Source organism: Leuresthes tenuis, unplaced genomic scaffold, assembly GCF_036924035.1.
Source record: "Leuresthes tenuis unplaced genomic scaffold, fLeuTen1.0.hap1 SCAF_3, whole genome shotgun sequence".
NCBI lineage: Eukaryota > Metazoa > Chordata > Actinopteri > Atheriniformes > Atherinopsidae > Leuresthes > Leuresthes tenuis.
The window spans coordinates 16,498,165-16,512,775 of record NW_027325357.1 but is presented as its reverse complement, the minus strand read 5'-3'; the positions used below and the strand labels follow the sequence as shown (position 1 = coordinate 16,512,775).

General features: G+C 42.7%; 1 protein-coding gene across 6 annotated transcripts in view; it reads right to left on the bottom strand.

The window, feature by feature from the left end:
* The window catches only part of cacna1da (calcium channel, voltage-dependent, L type, alpha 1D subunit, a), a 59,774-nt gene extending 52,218 nt beyond the window's left edge, over positions 1-7,556 (bottom strand). For all 6 annotated transcript variants that reach the window (XM_072382129.1, XM_072382130.1, XM_072382131.1 and 3 more), the window contains exons 1-3: positions 7,317-7,556; positions 4,211-4,652; positions 3,190-3,295 (exon numbers count right to left, since the gene is read on the bottom strand). In XM_072382129.1, coding sequence (XP_072238230.1) covers positions 3,190-3,295; positions 4,211-4,506 — 402 coding nt within the window. In that variant the 5' untranslated portion in view covers positions 4,507-4,652; positions 7,317-7,556. The remainder of the gene's footprint in view (positions 1-3,189; positions 3,296-4,210; positions 4,653-7,316) is intronic.
* Between the last annotated feature and the right edge of the window lie 7,055 nt (positions 7,557-14,611).

The following is a 14,611-nucleotide window of genomic DNA, read 5'->3' as shown; positions in this document are numbered from 1 at the left end:
ATTTTGCTATTATTACCTAATATCGGATATTAAACTACACAGTTAAACCAGGCAGCAGAGCTATATGCATTTTATCGTCATTCCTTTTTTAAAAACATTTGGGAAATTCACTCAAATGCAGTTCCAGACATCCAAACATGAAACTCATTCACACTGTGAGTTTGATCAGGGGTATCTCAGCCGTTACATGGTCCCCAGTTACAAAAACAGCTCTGTGGCTCACGAGTTATGCAATAACAGTGATATGGCCGCGCACACAACCAAATACCAAATGCAATTTGCTGCATGTTACTTCACAAAGGATGAGATGTATGAATCATTTTCTCCGTGAAAAGGTCACTCTTTTGCTCAGCCACCTTCAGCAGGAGCTGCCCGGGGTGTTGAGTCTCAGATAGATAATTCAGAAATGACCTTAAAGCAAAGACAGGAGTGTTTGTCTATTTTGTCCATCTCCTAGATGAGATAAGTGTGGAGGAGACACAGTCAAGCGCCGGATAGATTGTGTGTGTGTGTGTTCTTCCTGCTTTTGCAATGAGGGGACAAAACAAAGAAGCAGCAGCAGAGGAGTGAGCTGAGCCAGTGAAGATTGAAATTATGACAAGGTTTGTTGTGTCATTGCACACATGCATGTGTGTATTTTCATGCTGGCTACATCCTGTTACTCACTTGTGCCTCCTGGTGGTACTAAGACCCCAATCTTTTGCCCTCCGTTCTGCCTGAGGAGGAAATTGCTTTCTATTTATAATGAGCTGCTGCATTTAACCAAGCCTCACTAACAAGACGGGCAGACTCAAGCAATAAAAGCCTGCATGACTTTGCAGCAGCAACGTAGAGCAGCTCTGCAGCACCCAGTGTGGAGCTCGTTCAGCATTTTACCTCATGATTTAAAGACAACGAACAATGTGGCTTAACTTATAATGCCCTTAATGAATAGCCTGCTCATACACAAAGATAGACATCAGCTTAGTGCTGATAGTCACACCACATTTGAATGTGTCCCTGAGTAAAAAAAACCTGCATGGTTCAGCAGCTCTGTGATACAATTTGATCCTTGCTTCACACATTAGGCTACTCAGCGCCCCAGCTCAGGTTCCATATCAGTCCTCAGTCCACCTGTGCAGCTGCAAAGCAGAGCAGTGTGAAATGGCACTCTTCACTACAGTCATGCCTGCTGGCTGCTATTGTAAAACTAGCTCAGCATTTTTCTTTCTCAAGCTCCTCCTGTGACAGAAAAAAAACAACCGGGGCCCAAACTGGCCCACCTGACATTTAAAGAATTCTATTGTTCAACCTCTGCTGAAAAGGGGAAGGCTACATTATTGTTATGTGATTTTAGTGTGGACACACGCAGTATCAAACCTAAGTCCTGTGTGAGCGATGCAAAGCTGTCTGAGGCACTGGAAAATAATCTGTTTAACTGTGTGAAGCAAAATGCATGGGCAGAAAAGATAAAGGAGGCACTTGCACTTTTAAGTAGCAAAGCTTTCCCCTAACTGTAATGATTACTTTAAGGAGTTATAAATCATTCCATGTTTGCTCATCAGCTTGTCCTTTCATTTTTCATTTTTTAATGACCTTGTTTATGAAGCACGCAAGCAGTGCCAGTGATCTTGTTCATTCCTGGACCCTGTCAGGCAGCTAGCTTTTCAGTTAATTCTTAATGGATGCATGCATAAATCCAATCTGACTCTCCTATTTAGAGTAGAGCTATACCTGTTCCATTAGTACAGAGTGACAAATACTACACAGCAGGGCCATAACAGGCTCAGACAAAGGTATCATCAATAAGTGCCATATTATGCCAACACATATAGCTTTTTGCACAATAAGGGCAGAGATATAAGGTGGAAGGTGGCAACTTTACTAATGTACTAAGGTGAATCTATTTGGTCTTTGTTGGAGTGAATGTTAAAATGATATTCCATCAAATGTGGGCACATGAAAAGGAGAAGCTACGAATATGTCAATTCTGAAAACACTATGAGTGTCGCACCATAATGCCTACAGTGTAAAAAGACCACATGTTTAGAAGACGTGCAAAAAGGTAATGGCTAAGAAATAAGTAAGCATCTGTCGACAACATACTCACGGTTCAATAATAACACGATAGAGCGGCAGTTCAGGTGAAAGTAGTTTCTCTGACGTAAAAATGAAAGTTAAAACCACTTTTCCTCCCTTAATACTGAAAAAAATAACTGAAAGGAGTTATCAGAATGGTCCTTTTTTATATTTCTATATTCAGAAAAGTGTTCTTCTGGTTATCACATGTAAGATAATTGAGCTCTTTCACCGGTAACATCAAACTAAACCTGATGACATACTGTATTCAATACTGCATCAGACACGGTAATGTCTCCGATGGCCCACTTTTCTCTGATACACCGGTGCTGTGTAAACAGACACCCAGATGTCACCCTCCAGGAGGTCACACTAGGAAGCCGCACACCTGACTTCACTAAGGCACACAGGACACACTTTTAACCAACGCTGTGGCTTATCTCGCCGAGCACACAGTGGAACGTTACTGCCAGACACTTAGAGCGAGCTGGTAACCTTTCTCCAAGCTTAAATTAGCTTATCAAAAGCATTCAAAAGTCTGCAGACATGATGTACACACTCATCATTAATCATTCAACACTGCAGCTTAATTCTGCTCTTGCAAGCACCAAAAACTTGGTGTATGCTTGACTTTTGGTGGGTGCACTTCTCCTCAGGAGTGGAACAATGCTTACAACACTACATCGCCCATAATTCATCATACAGACATAAACGCACAAGGTGCACAGAGTGGTGCAATGACGAGAAAATTCTAAAAATAGAACACTGAATAAAACCTCTGTGCAGGAAAACTGTGACATGATAAAGCACCAGTTCCAAGTGTTTCTCTTTGTAGGCACGGCATATATTTAAAACCTGCATAGTAAAGCTATCTGCTGAAGTATGCAAAGTCCTGCTGTAACTGCAAAACCTTTGACTGCATCTTCATTTCCGAGGGGGTGATATAATCAGACTTTATCAACTGAGAGAGGATTGGCGATTAAAACACTTTTCCACAAACATAACAAAAACAATTTACTCTCATACCGCTTACAAAGAGCAATTTACCTACTTTCAGACAATCTGTGCAAGTTACCACCCTGTGACATCAAATTAATGAGCTGATTTTAAAGAAATAAACAGACTACTCACCAGATCGTGGTTTGTGGAGTTGGAATCATCTTCAGGAAAAGGGACATACACAGCTAAGGCCATACAGTTGGCAAAAATAGCAATTAATATAAAGATATCAAATGGCCTGAGAAAAGAAGTTAAGGAAATCACAGAAGGGAATCTCTATCACATAAGTTGATGGCTATTGTGATGGATGTATCTGCTTATGCAACAACCCTATTGCTGTGCCTCTCGTGTTGTGTGTTTCATCTACATATCCCACCAGTGTTTCAGGACTTAGGACATGGTGAGTGTCACTATATCTTTATGGGAGAAACGTGTTTCTCCTCTGTTTACCGGACCAGCTTTCTCACTAACATTACCAACAACAGCAACATAGGGTTTAAAAACATGAGCTGAATCTTGTCCTGTCGCTAAAATCGAGTGTTGTTGTCTCTCTCTCCATTACATTAGACCTTGACCTGCGTTAATTGCAGCTTTACATAAACAAACAGGAACAGCACAATTCAGTGCAGAACCAAAGCAGATACAGATACTCAGAAACTGAGATCATTCTCTTTTCCCTGTATATAACCTGAGTCTGCACTGCAACGTGAACATTTAAAAGGGACTATAAAGGTATTGCAATGCAGCGACCGCTAATCACTGCAACAGCCAAGATCCAACATGCAAAGAGAAAACACTTAGTAGCAGCTTGACTATGTTCACTATTAAGAAGAAAACAGCAATACTCTAAATCTATTCATTTAACAGAGTGCCAATCCAAAGCAATTAAAGATTGAAACCAGTGATCGTGTGCACTAACGATGATGTTCAAAAGCCCGATATATACAATTTGTTCTGATATAGAAAAGCAGAAACTTCTTATTCACATTTTTATTTAATTGGATCATGTTTAGTGCATCTGCTTGGTTAACTGACTATCAAAACAGTTTAGATGTTGAATTTTCCATCTACTCATTTCAGCTCAGTTATCAAGGGGCGATCTTTAGTAAAAACTCAATGCAACCACCAACACAAAACCCACAGTGAAGGATACTTCCACTCCACCAGGCTGATGCAGGCCCTGCGTATGGGGTTGTTGAGTTTGAGGCAGAATAGAGCCCTCGGTGGCCTGCTGTTGGCGTTACTGCCCTGTTTCTTGCTTTTGGCATACTGCTGCCGCTTCTTCTGTGCCAACGCACCTACCGGGATGGTAGAGGTTGCTGGGGCAGGTGGAGCGGGAGGAGCCGGTGGTGCCGTGGGGGCTGGGGCGGGGGCAGGGGTTGGGGCAGGAGGAGCTTCTGGGGCAGTGGGGGCTGGGGCTGGGTCTGGGGCAGGCCCGTTGGCGCTCATGGTGTCGGCGTGGCTCTTTGAGGAGCATCCAGCAGCATGGATCTGCCAGGGTAGAGAGGGAGGCTAGAGGAGGGCAGAGTAGTCCAACCGACGAGCTGGCACGTCACCAGGGTGAGGTACTCAGATGCTGCTGGCATAATTTGCCTCTGAAAAAAAAACAAAAAAGGAAAGGTGAAATGAAGTGTCGCCAGTTTCACATTTTGTCCTAACAACGAGCGGACGATTAACAGCCACAGTGGTGTGGGTGTTGTAGCTCGTAGTGTAAGTCTGTCTGGTGTGTATGTGTGTGTTTGTGTGTGATTATGGCAAAACATGCTTATACAGACTCTGACTGCAACGGGAATCACCACAAAATTAGCTTTGGGTATTTTAGCAGGTGCAGCAGGTGAGTCACAAAACATTCTGACAAGACAAAGTTTGTGCATGGTTGTGGTCCGGCCTTGTGTGGGACGCTGAGAGTAGGGTGACCAAATGCCCCCAATGCCTATTTTTTGATGCTGATGTCTCTTAATGTGGTGTACAAAGCATCTCTTGGAAGATAGATGTAGTAGGCCGATCACATTGAACCTGCCCTAAAATCTTTAAAACAAATGGCCTTGTTTATCAGTCATCCATAACATTAAAACCACTTAGTTTATTACAATACAATGTTAATCGCAGTCATTTTGGCTCCCAGCATCCTTGTGGGTGTTTATTCCACCCACACTACATACACACATACATATCATTTCAGACCAAGCTGCGCCCATGCCCCAAACTCGCAATGGCTCCCCCAGCAGAACAATGTGCTCACGACACCAAGATCCTGCTCAGCAGTGGCTCATGCGATGCAAACCTGAGCCCAAGCCATTGACCCAGCCTCCCATTCTAACTAAGCACCCTCTGCATGCAGCGTAGGAACACATCAAATCCACCTAGCACCCAAGAACCCGTCCGTTCTACAAGATGGAGTGCAAACACTGTGTTTCTGGACACCAACAGAAGTGTTGTGCCCATGCCTTGATGGGTCAAAGTTATTGTGGCAGCACAAAGAGGGGCCTGTGCAATAGTAGATGCTCTAAATGTTGTGGAAGGCTGCGCATACTGGACCAATGGGAACACAGCCCTCATGCCTCAGATCATCTGGTTTAAACATCCTCCCTGATTAACTCAGTAATATTCAATGTCACTTGTGATTCGTTAATCTAATTGAGTGTTTCAAAATGCTTGTCGTGAATGTCTATCGTGATTGTGTTATTGATTGTGAATAGTATCGTTAAGTATCTCTTGTTTCTCAGCCCTCTGAAAAGCTTTTGTGTTGTCTTTGTTTATGATTCTTTAGTATTCGGCTTGAAGATGGTACTAAATCGTAATGTGGATCTCTCTGCTCGCTGTGGGGCTGCTGATGTGCAGTGAACACATGGAAACTACAGAGGACAGTACAAATAGGTTGAGGTTGTCTATATGGACATTTAGGCTACAGAACATACTGACCTTAGTTTACTGTAGAGATAGATAGCTGACTTTTCAAAAGGAAGAATATCAAATTAAACATAAATGTCAGTGCAGAATGAAAATAGGTCTCAAGCTGCTTATCTAACTGCACTTAGTTAAAGATAGGGAGCAATTCATGTTTCCCCTACAATATGCAAATAAAATAATTCCACAATGTCACCAGATGTTAAACGTAGCCTAACAAATCAAAGGAGTCACAGTGAATGGAGGGTCATCTTTCCAAACTACAACAAATATGGCAGACGGGTCAGGCTTTGATGTTCCTCCTAAAAGCCTATAGCTGCGGTGAATTATCCGGAATTCAGGGGGGAAAGTGAAGCAGGTGCTTCACGAGGCTCACATCGGAGCAAACAGTAGGTGTAAAAAAGACAGCTGCCACTCTCAGGCATCGCTTGCTCACATCAGTTGTGTAAGTCCTTGAACTGCAAGCAGGCCCCGCAGAGGAAGAAACAGAAAAGGTCACATTGCAGTGATGCTCCGAGAAGAATTAATCTTCTTATTGCCTACAAAAATGTGACACGAGTGTTACTGCAACGCATGACTCCACGTCTTGATGGAAGCACACTGACAGCTTTTTCATCTCCTTTGTGCTACATTATTTTTATTATTATTATTATTATTTTTTGCCTTAATGTAGCCAAGGCTAATATAGGAGCGATGCGTTTAAAATTGCCTTTTTTTTTTTTGGAATATTAATTTCACTGCTGCATCGACACGGTCGACCGAGCTCTGGTGATGACAATGAAAACTGACATTTCCATGAGCTATTCGTGACAAACTAACCCATCACCGGGCGTCCTCGTATTTCTCCTTGGACACCACCAAGGTAAGACATGGTCAACTCCCCCCACCACCACCACCACCACTACCCCCCAAAAAAGCGATGTGAAATGACAGCCTGACTCCAGGCGCACGTAGTGAAAACTGAGCATCGCAGCCGTCAGATGGTCCTCGCCGCTCTGCAGAAAGAGCTTGAAACCTTGTTACCACAAACCTCAATCAGATGCTCACACTCGGGGCTAAAGGTGTGGATTGTCCACATGAGCACAGCCAGCGCCGGTTTGTGTGGAAGGGTTCAGCCCTGACGGTGCCCCAGTGCAAATGTGTTTGTCTGTATTTTCGACGAGCTGCATAAGCGACGAGCCCCCTCCTCCAAATCCGCCAAACGTGACAGCGTCGAGCTGAAAGTGGCCATTAAGAGCTGCTGTCCTGTGACAGTAATGAACAATCACCATCGCTGCCCGCATGCAGGAGAACGCAGCTATGCTAAGAGGCTAACTTCAGGTTGTTGGAGCAGAGCCCGCACCGCGCCGTACCTTCTCTGAAGACTTCACAATTCAGCCGCGATCCACTCCACTCGGTAACACTGGTCCAGAGAAATGCGGGTCCTGGCGGGTAAGGAAAAGAAAAAAAATCATCAGCTCCCGGAGCAGCAGAGACGCACACAGCCTGCGCATCAATTAAGCTCTTCCATGGCGAGTGTGGAGAGCTGGAGACAGGCGAGTGCGCACTATAAAGGACAACAGAGCATCCTCGTCCGCTGCCTGCTTATCGTCACAGCGCCAGTGAACAGTGAAACGATCGTTCATCAGAGCAAGCTCTCCTCCTCCTCCTCCTCCTCCTCCCACTCCCCGTCCTCCTCCTCTTCCCCTTCTTCCTTTTGGCCCCGAAACTCCTGCTCCTGAACAGGTCAGATAGGTGCTTTGGCAAGCGCCCAGGGTGACCTGCTAGTTGTTCTTTAAAATAAAGTGACACTTGGCAAATCAAAAAATAAATAGAAATCACACAGAATCAGTTTTTTCCCCAGCTTCTCGGTTTTTCTGATGTTTTATATCAAATAGAGTACTGAAACACATCTATAAGAGCAACCTTTGGATTGTCAAATTATGCAAAGTCCAGTTGACATCAATTTTACTTTCTTTCTTTCTTTCTTGTTTTTAACACTGTATTGTTATAAATGTCCCACCGGTCAGACCTCCACAGTGTATTATCGAACTATTGAGCATATATCTCAAACTGAAGACCTCGTCAGCTACTTTGCTGTATTTATATATGTATGAAAAAATAAATATCCACATAGTTGTCCATGTAATTATGTTGCAACTCTTCTGTGAACCATGGATAAGTCATTTATTCGCTGTTATCATATGCTGTAAATGACAAACTTTGCCGTTTTTGAATACCAGCTACCAAATGTGGCTGCATAAAAGTATTCAGAGACAAATGTTATCTAACCCGACAGCAACACCACTCCTGAAGATCAGAGTAAATCTATTCACATTTGCTCTAATTAAACTAGAAACAATTTACTCCCTGACAAACTCTGCGACTCTTCACTTATCTGTACTGAACAGGGTGCATTTCCCTGTTCAGTACAGAACTGTCTTCCTCTACTGTCTTCAGGTTTTACATGAGCTTTATAAAATAATAGGAGGAACTGATTATCTTTCTCCCAAGAAAACTTGTGTTGATTAAATACACAAAATTTTGCTTCCACAATGGCTGCTGGGATGTGCATTGATGATTGATTTTGGCCATAACAGTTTATCTCATAATCATAGAAGGACACATTTGCCTCCATAGTGGTTGTATTTGCATCATGGTTGGACGTACATCCTGGAATAATAAAGAAGGAGGACCTGCTGCATAACCTCAAAAACCATTGGAGACAGAGAGACTTGAAGACAACTGGGTGTTCCGGCAAGACAATGACATGGAATACACATTCATGAGGACTGTTCAAGTGCCTAACTAGAAGCTTTGTTCAAGGAGCAGCCTGTATTTTTGATTGTTTTTTTTTTTCACCTTGTATTGGTCTTTGAAAGCCCAGAATATTTAAAAAGTGGCATTTTTCTTGACAAAGATTGGAGATCGCAAGGCGTCTTACTGTAAGTTGTAAATGAAAAATCCAGTTATGCCATGACGTTGAAGTCCATAATGAATGTCTGTAACTGCAGTACACGACACAACTTCCATTCTGCTACTGAAATATCTGTCTATGCGCTGTCAGTTTTATCATGGATGGTACCGGTAAAGGTTAATGAAACAGGTATTTTTGGGTTACGAAGGCGTATGCAGACTTTGAATGAACAGGTACAGACCGTCCCATCAGACAGAAAAACATGGAATGACTCACTGAAATGAGCTCATTTCACATAGCAAGCAAGAACAAGTGAAGTTTGTGTGCTGTCAGATACATGCGGCTCAGTCGCTACACGAATATCTCTGAGCTAGAAAATCCTACCGTTTTACAGAGTGCAGAAGAGTGCTTCAGTGTTCGCAACAAAGCCTGCACAAGGTAACAATCTGTTGTAATGTCCACCATCTTAGTTAGATATTATTTCTGTCTACGCAATCAACAGCACATGTCATTCACCCACAGAAATGATTTCTCCGATGATATTTTGCCGTAGTGTTATTCATGACTTTGCCGCTGAGGTCAAACAAAATGTGTCATTAGTACTGACAGTATGCCACAAGTGTTCATAATGAGAAAAGTAAGCCAACACCAGCTCACCTGATCTGGTGGTAACACACCCCTATCTCAAATTACAGCTGTTCTGTCTCAGGTGTTTTAGCCATATTGCCATGACATACTTTAATAAATGCTATCATTTCTGATGTCTGTCCGTGGCTTCAGAGAAAAACCGTCGTTCCAGCACTGACTTGGGATTTCAAACAGTGTCATTCCTGCCGTGGCATTAGTCGGGTAACATAAATAACATCTTCTTCCATGTATAATTCTGTAAAACGTTGTCTGTGAGTGCAAAGTCTGTCTGATGAATGCAACAGTATCACAAAGCACCTGTACATCAGTCGGGCGTACAGCGACAAATTCAAACCACCTATATAGCTAATCACCAAATGATAGCCATGACCCCACAGAGCACCCATTTAAAAACTGGATGTTATTGGATTTTATCATCAGCACCTTGTAGCGCTGCTGTCGCCATAGTAACATAGAAACGGCAATTGTTTAGCTTTCAGGCGTTTTAGTTACATTGGAATATACAAGTGCAGGCATCTCCATTAAGGCTTTTATCCACGACATGTTACCTCTTCTCCAACACAGTTCAATACCCACAACCACAGAGCAACGTGACAGCAGAGTCTGATTTAATTTGTCTGTTTTAGTGAGAACAGCATAGTTGTACTGAACTGCTGTCATTAGTGAGGTGAAAATCTTACCTGAGTGAGGTCTCTCCTTCAGCAACATATCCCAGGAGACATCAACAAGAAGAAAACACTGATCTTCCTCCCTGGCAGGCTGGCCAGTGAGTGAGCTGCAGCAGCACTTGGTGAGGGGTGGAGAATGACTGGAGGAGGAGGTGGGGACGAGGTTCACTATATCAGCTTACCTGTCAGCCCGGGATAATAGTTTCTTCTGGAATCATCTTCAATTATTCACCTTTGGATAGGGCGGCATTTGAGTGTGTATCTGCGTGTGTGCTGGTTTGTGTTTTAAGGAAATGTGTTCCTGTACTTTCATATTCGCCGGGCTTCACACCCGTTTGTTTTCTACTGCTGAAAACCAGGATGTGTGAATACGCTTCATGCTTGTGATGTAAACAGTAAGTGTTTTATGGGTGATGAAAGCAATCAGAGGCCTCAAAAGTTGGCCAAAATTGGTTTTATGCAACCTCTGGAGACTGTTGTTCTCCCAACACATTAGAAAAACAGAAGCTCGAGTGTGGCTGCATGTATCAAACATCAGAAATTGGTGTGATGCTGAAAACTAGTATCAATTTTGTACTTAATAGGCAATTAATTCAGTATTAAACTTCATTTGCTGGTTAGATAGCTCAGGTGTGGACAAATAAGTGGAGCCAACATGAGTATGTTGATCATGGAACAGTGAGACTGACACAGGTGGACCCCCACCTTTCTAATTAGAATGATCAGTTTGTTAAACTCTGTTTCCAAGATCTGGCAGCTTGATGGATTAGACAGATTCACGGGTCTACTGGTCCACAACAATTCACTAACATGGAATGAGAAATGATAAATTAAAACAAATTCTATGCTGATCCACTGGTGTTAAAGTAGTAGTTAGACTTTGTTATAAATACATCCATTATTATTTTAGCTAAAGATCGAACGTGAAGATTGATTATTCTCTTAGCATAACTTGATGTAACTAAGACAGGAAGTAAACATCTTATGCGAGGCAACACAAGTAGTGCATTTTCATTTAATTGCATTTGGTTTTATTTTATTTTAGTGTGACACTCAGCACAGACTTCAAAGTTATGTAAAATGGGACATTTTATCCCAGATGACACAATGTTTGTGTGTTAGCAGAAGGGCGGGAACTCAGCCCTAAAAGATGGGAGAAGGTCTACAGTATCTTAACGCAATCGATGAAGTTCTCCAGCCCTTAACTAAAATGTTTTTTATGCTTGAGTGTAACTCTGCAGTGCATATCTATAAATGTAACCGAAAAATTGACAGGAAAGGAAAATGAATAGAGACACTGAATCAAACTAAGTCTAAGTGTAAAAACAAGTCTATCAATTAACTAAGTTTTATTGGTCTAATTTTATTTTATCAAGTGTACCTTTGCCGAGTGATTCTTCTGTTATGTTTGACCTGGTTTCTTTGTAAAGATGATTTCCGTATGGTAGTCTGCCGTATGGTAGTGAAGCTAGTGGAAATAACACTTGTGCATTGTAGTGTTCACTCACCAGGAACAACTGATGTGTTCGTATCCATGTGTTTGTACTTTGTTCAAACTCAATGTCTTTCTTCCCCTTCGAAGCCAGTCGCTGGTCCCCAGGAGAAAAAGCGCAGTGCAGTTCAAAATCGCTGAAAATGGAGTTAGAATACAGACAGAGGGAGCAGTGGACCCCAGAGACCACTGCTGCTATTTGGTTCAGAGCTGCAGTATCCCCCCACCTCTGATTTTAGCTTCTTCTCTGCTCCAAACTCACAAACTTAACATCAAATAAAAGGATTAATTTAGCTGGAGTTTGATTTCTCGACAACTTGATTCTTCAGTAACAAATGAAGTGTTGATTTGCCAGAGAACATTTGTATTGTTTATTGGCCGATATTGATCAGGCTGTCATCCATGCATAGGAAACACCCATGCATGAGGCGGACGGGTGCTTCCCATTGCTCCTGTCATGTGTGGCACATCTCTGAAGGGATCTTCATGTTTACTTCTCTAAGAAATGAACAGGAGTTTGATTTACATGTTTAATTCACAGTGAACATCTGTTGCACTTTACTCTTGCACTGTAAATGCACTTAGCTTATTCTCTGTGTCCTTTATCCCTCAGTTTCACCCTCACCAGCTCCCTCCCTTCCTCGTTCTCTGCAGCCTTTTTTTTTTAATCAGATTGCAATAAATCTGCATGTGCAGTTCACTTTTGCTCATAAGCTGCAAAACTATTTTCTTTCTCTCCTTGAATCTCAGTCTCATTCAGTCTTTAAGTTTCTGCACTGGCTGTATGTGTTTTGCTCATTTTTGCTCTCACGGTGAGAGGCTAAAAGCTTCGGAACATTTGAAACTATTTTAAAAAATGACCACGTGCGACTTGATATGATACCCAGGACTGAACACGCATCTCAAACCTTATTACTGCAGCACATTCATGTGCACTGATGCAACAAACAGTGCTTTCGCATGTTTATGAGGGCTGTGTGTATCTTTATGTGTGTGTGTCTGAGCAAGAGAGAGTGTGTTGGTGGAGCTGCTTGAAGGAGAGCAGTAGTGATGGAGCCTGAAAGCCCTGCAGCACAGCTGTTCTCCCAGTGCATCGTCAACTTCACTGCTGAGCCCACAACACACGCTCAGCCTTAACCCCCTGCTCACACACTCTCCTCTCTGAATCTTTCTCTCTGTTCCCTCTTCATCCACTTACTCTGCTTATCTAAAGCTCTTCATCTGAGTCTTTATATCTCTCATCTTCAAATAGTTCATTTAATCCTCTTTGCTCCAATTATCTCACTTAATCAGTAGTCCCACCTCTATGCTATGGCCATGTCGTGAGGTCCCTCTCTCCTTTCACTTTTTTTTCCTACCATTTATCCTCCCATTCCGGCCCATTTTATTCCGACTTTCAGGACGAGAGTCTCGGTATGATTGAGAACTCGGTTGACAATTCAATTACAAGTCCTACATGCTTTGCTCGCATGCACTGTCAGTGGGTGGGTCCTCCAGGTGACGGACAGCTCTCAGATAGAAGGGCAAACACCCTGTCATCATGGTGACTGCAGAGCGATTTAAGGAAATGGACTGATAAGAGCAGAGTGGAGGAGGCACAAGCCTGAAGGAGTAACTGGCATTAAAGCAATGTACCAAGATTCATGGATGGGAGCGTGAGATTGTGTGCATGTGAACGTGAGAATATTCCTTCCTGTGTGCAAGTGTGCACACGTGAGCATGCCTTTGTAGGCTTGTGTGAGTGTGCGTGCACATCTGTGCTAATTCTAAATTCCCACTTATCATTCAAGGCCAACAATGCCATGAATGTGTTTTTCAGCTCACCACAGCTTTGCATTGGGTTATTGGAACCACACACACACATATTGTGCGTTACATTAAGGCATTGTTTCAAAAGTGGTGGCTTTGCTCCTCTTTTTCTGCCAGAGAGATTAAAAATAGAAACATTCATGCTCTCTGAATGTACTTTCCCTCCAGGAAGTGTGCAGTTGTGGGTGTAAGACATTGGCTGAGTATCGTCACGTGGCATCGTCTTCCCAGGCTACCATTGGCTGGCACCTGTGGGGCTCTGTGAAGAAAAGCTTATCTGACAGGACCCAGGAGCCCAGAGGAGTTGCTGGAAACTGGAAGGAGGACAGTGTTGGTAGAACCACGATAGCAGTAGGGGAACTCAAGTGATGGCATCAGCCTGGCTGTGAATGCAGAGGTGCTGGGAACTGACCTCCAAGCTATGGCAAAGAGGAGGAATCCACAAAGATGATCACATGGCTGTGGAGGTTAAGGAGAAAACTAATGTGGGACAGGGGAGGGCAATACTTTGCAGCAATGACAGACGCACAGCATGTGCTAAGATCATGCATATGCAGCTCACATCTGTCATCATTAACAAATACTTTACACCTCCATGTAAAGTGTTTACACAAACAGGGCCACGTTTTCCTCACTCTGTGGTGTTTTCAATACTACTTGTGCTCTGTATATTTATGTTTTTAATCATTTTATTCATGTCAATACTACACCAATAATTCAAAACTCATTTATTTGGTAAATATGTTACATTTTTAGTGTTTTTCTCTTATTAGCTGGCGGTGCAGCTTTAATAAACCATTTTTATAACAGGCTGATGCAACATATGTGGGGAGACAGTGTCCTCTGGTGTTTAACACGTGGAAAATGGGGAGACAGAGAGCAGTCAGTGCTCCAGCGACACATGTAGGATAATGTATTGGTTGTATTGCTGTATTGATCTTTCCTGTCAAGCAACAGACATTATTGTTTGAGCAAAGCTCTGTTAGAAAAGGTATTTATCATTACACACTGTTTTCTTATTTGCAGCCATGCTTATGCACTTAAACCTTTATTACATCCTCTGTGCTACAAAGCAAGTATGACATTACACAGTCACTTTTTATTCTGCTCTTTTCTTCTCACCAGCGGAGAGTT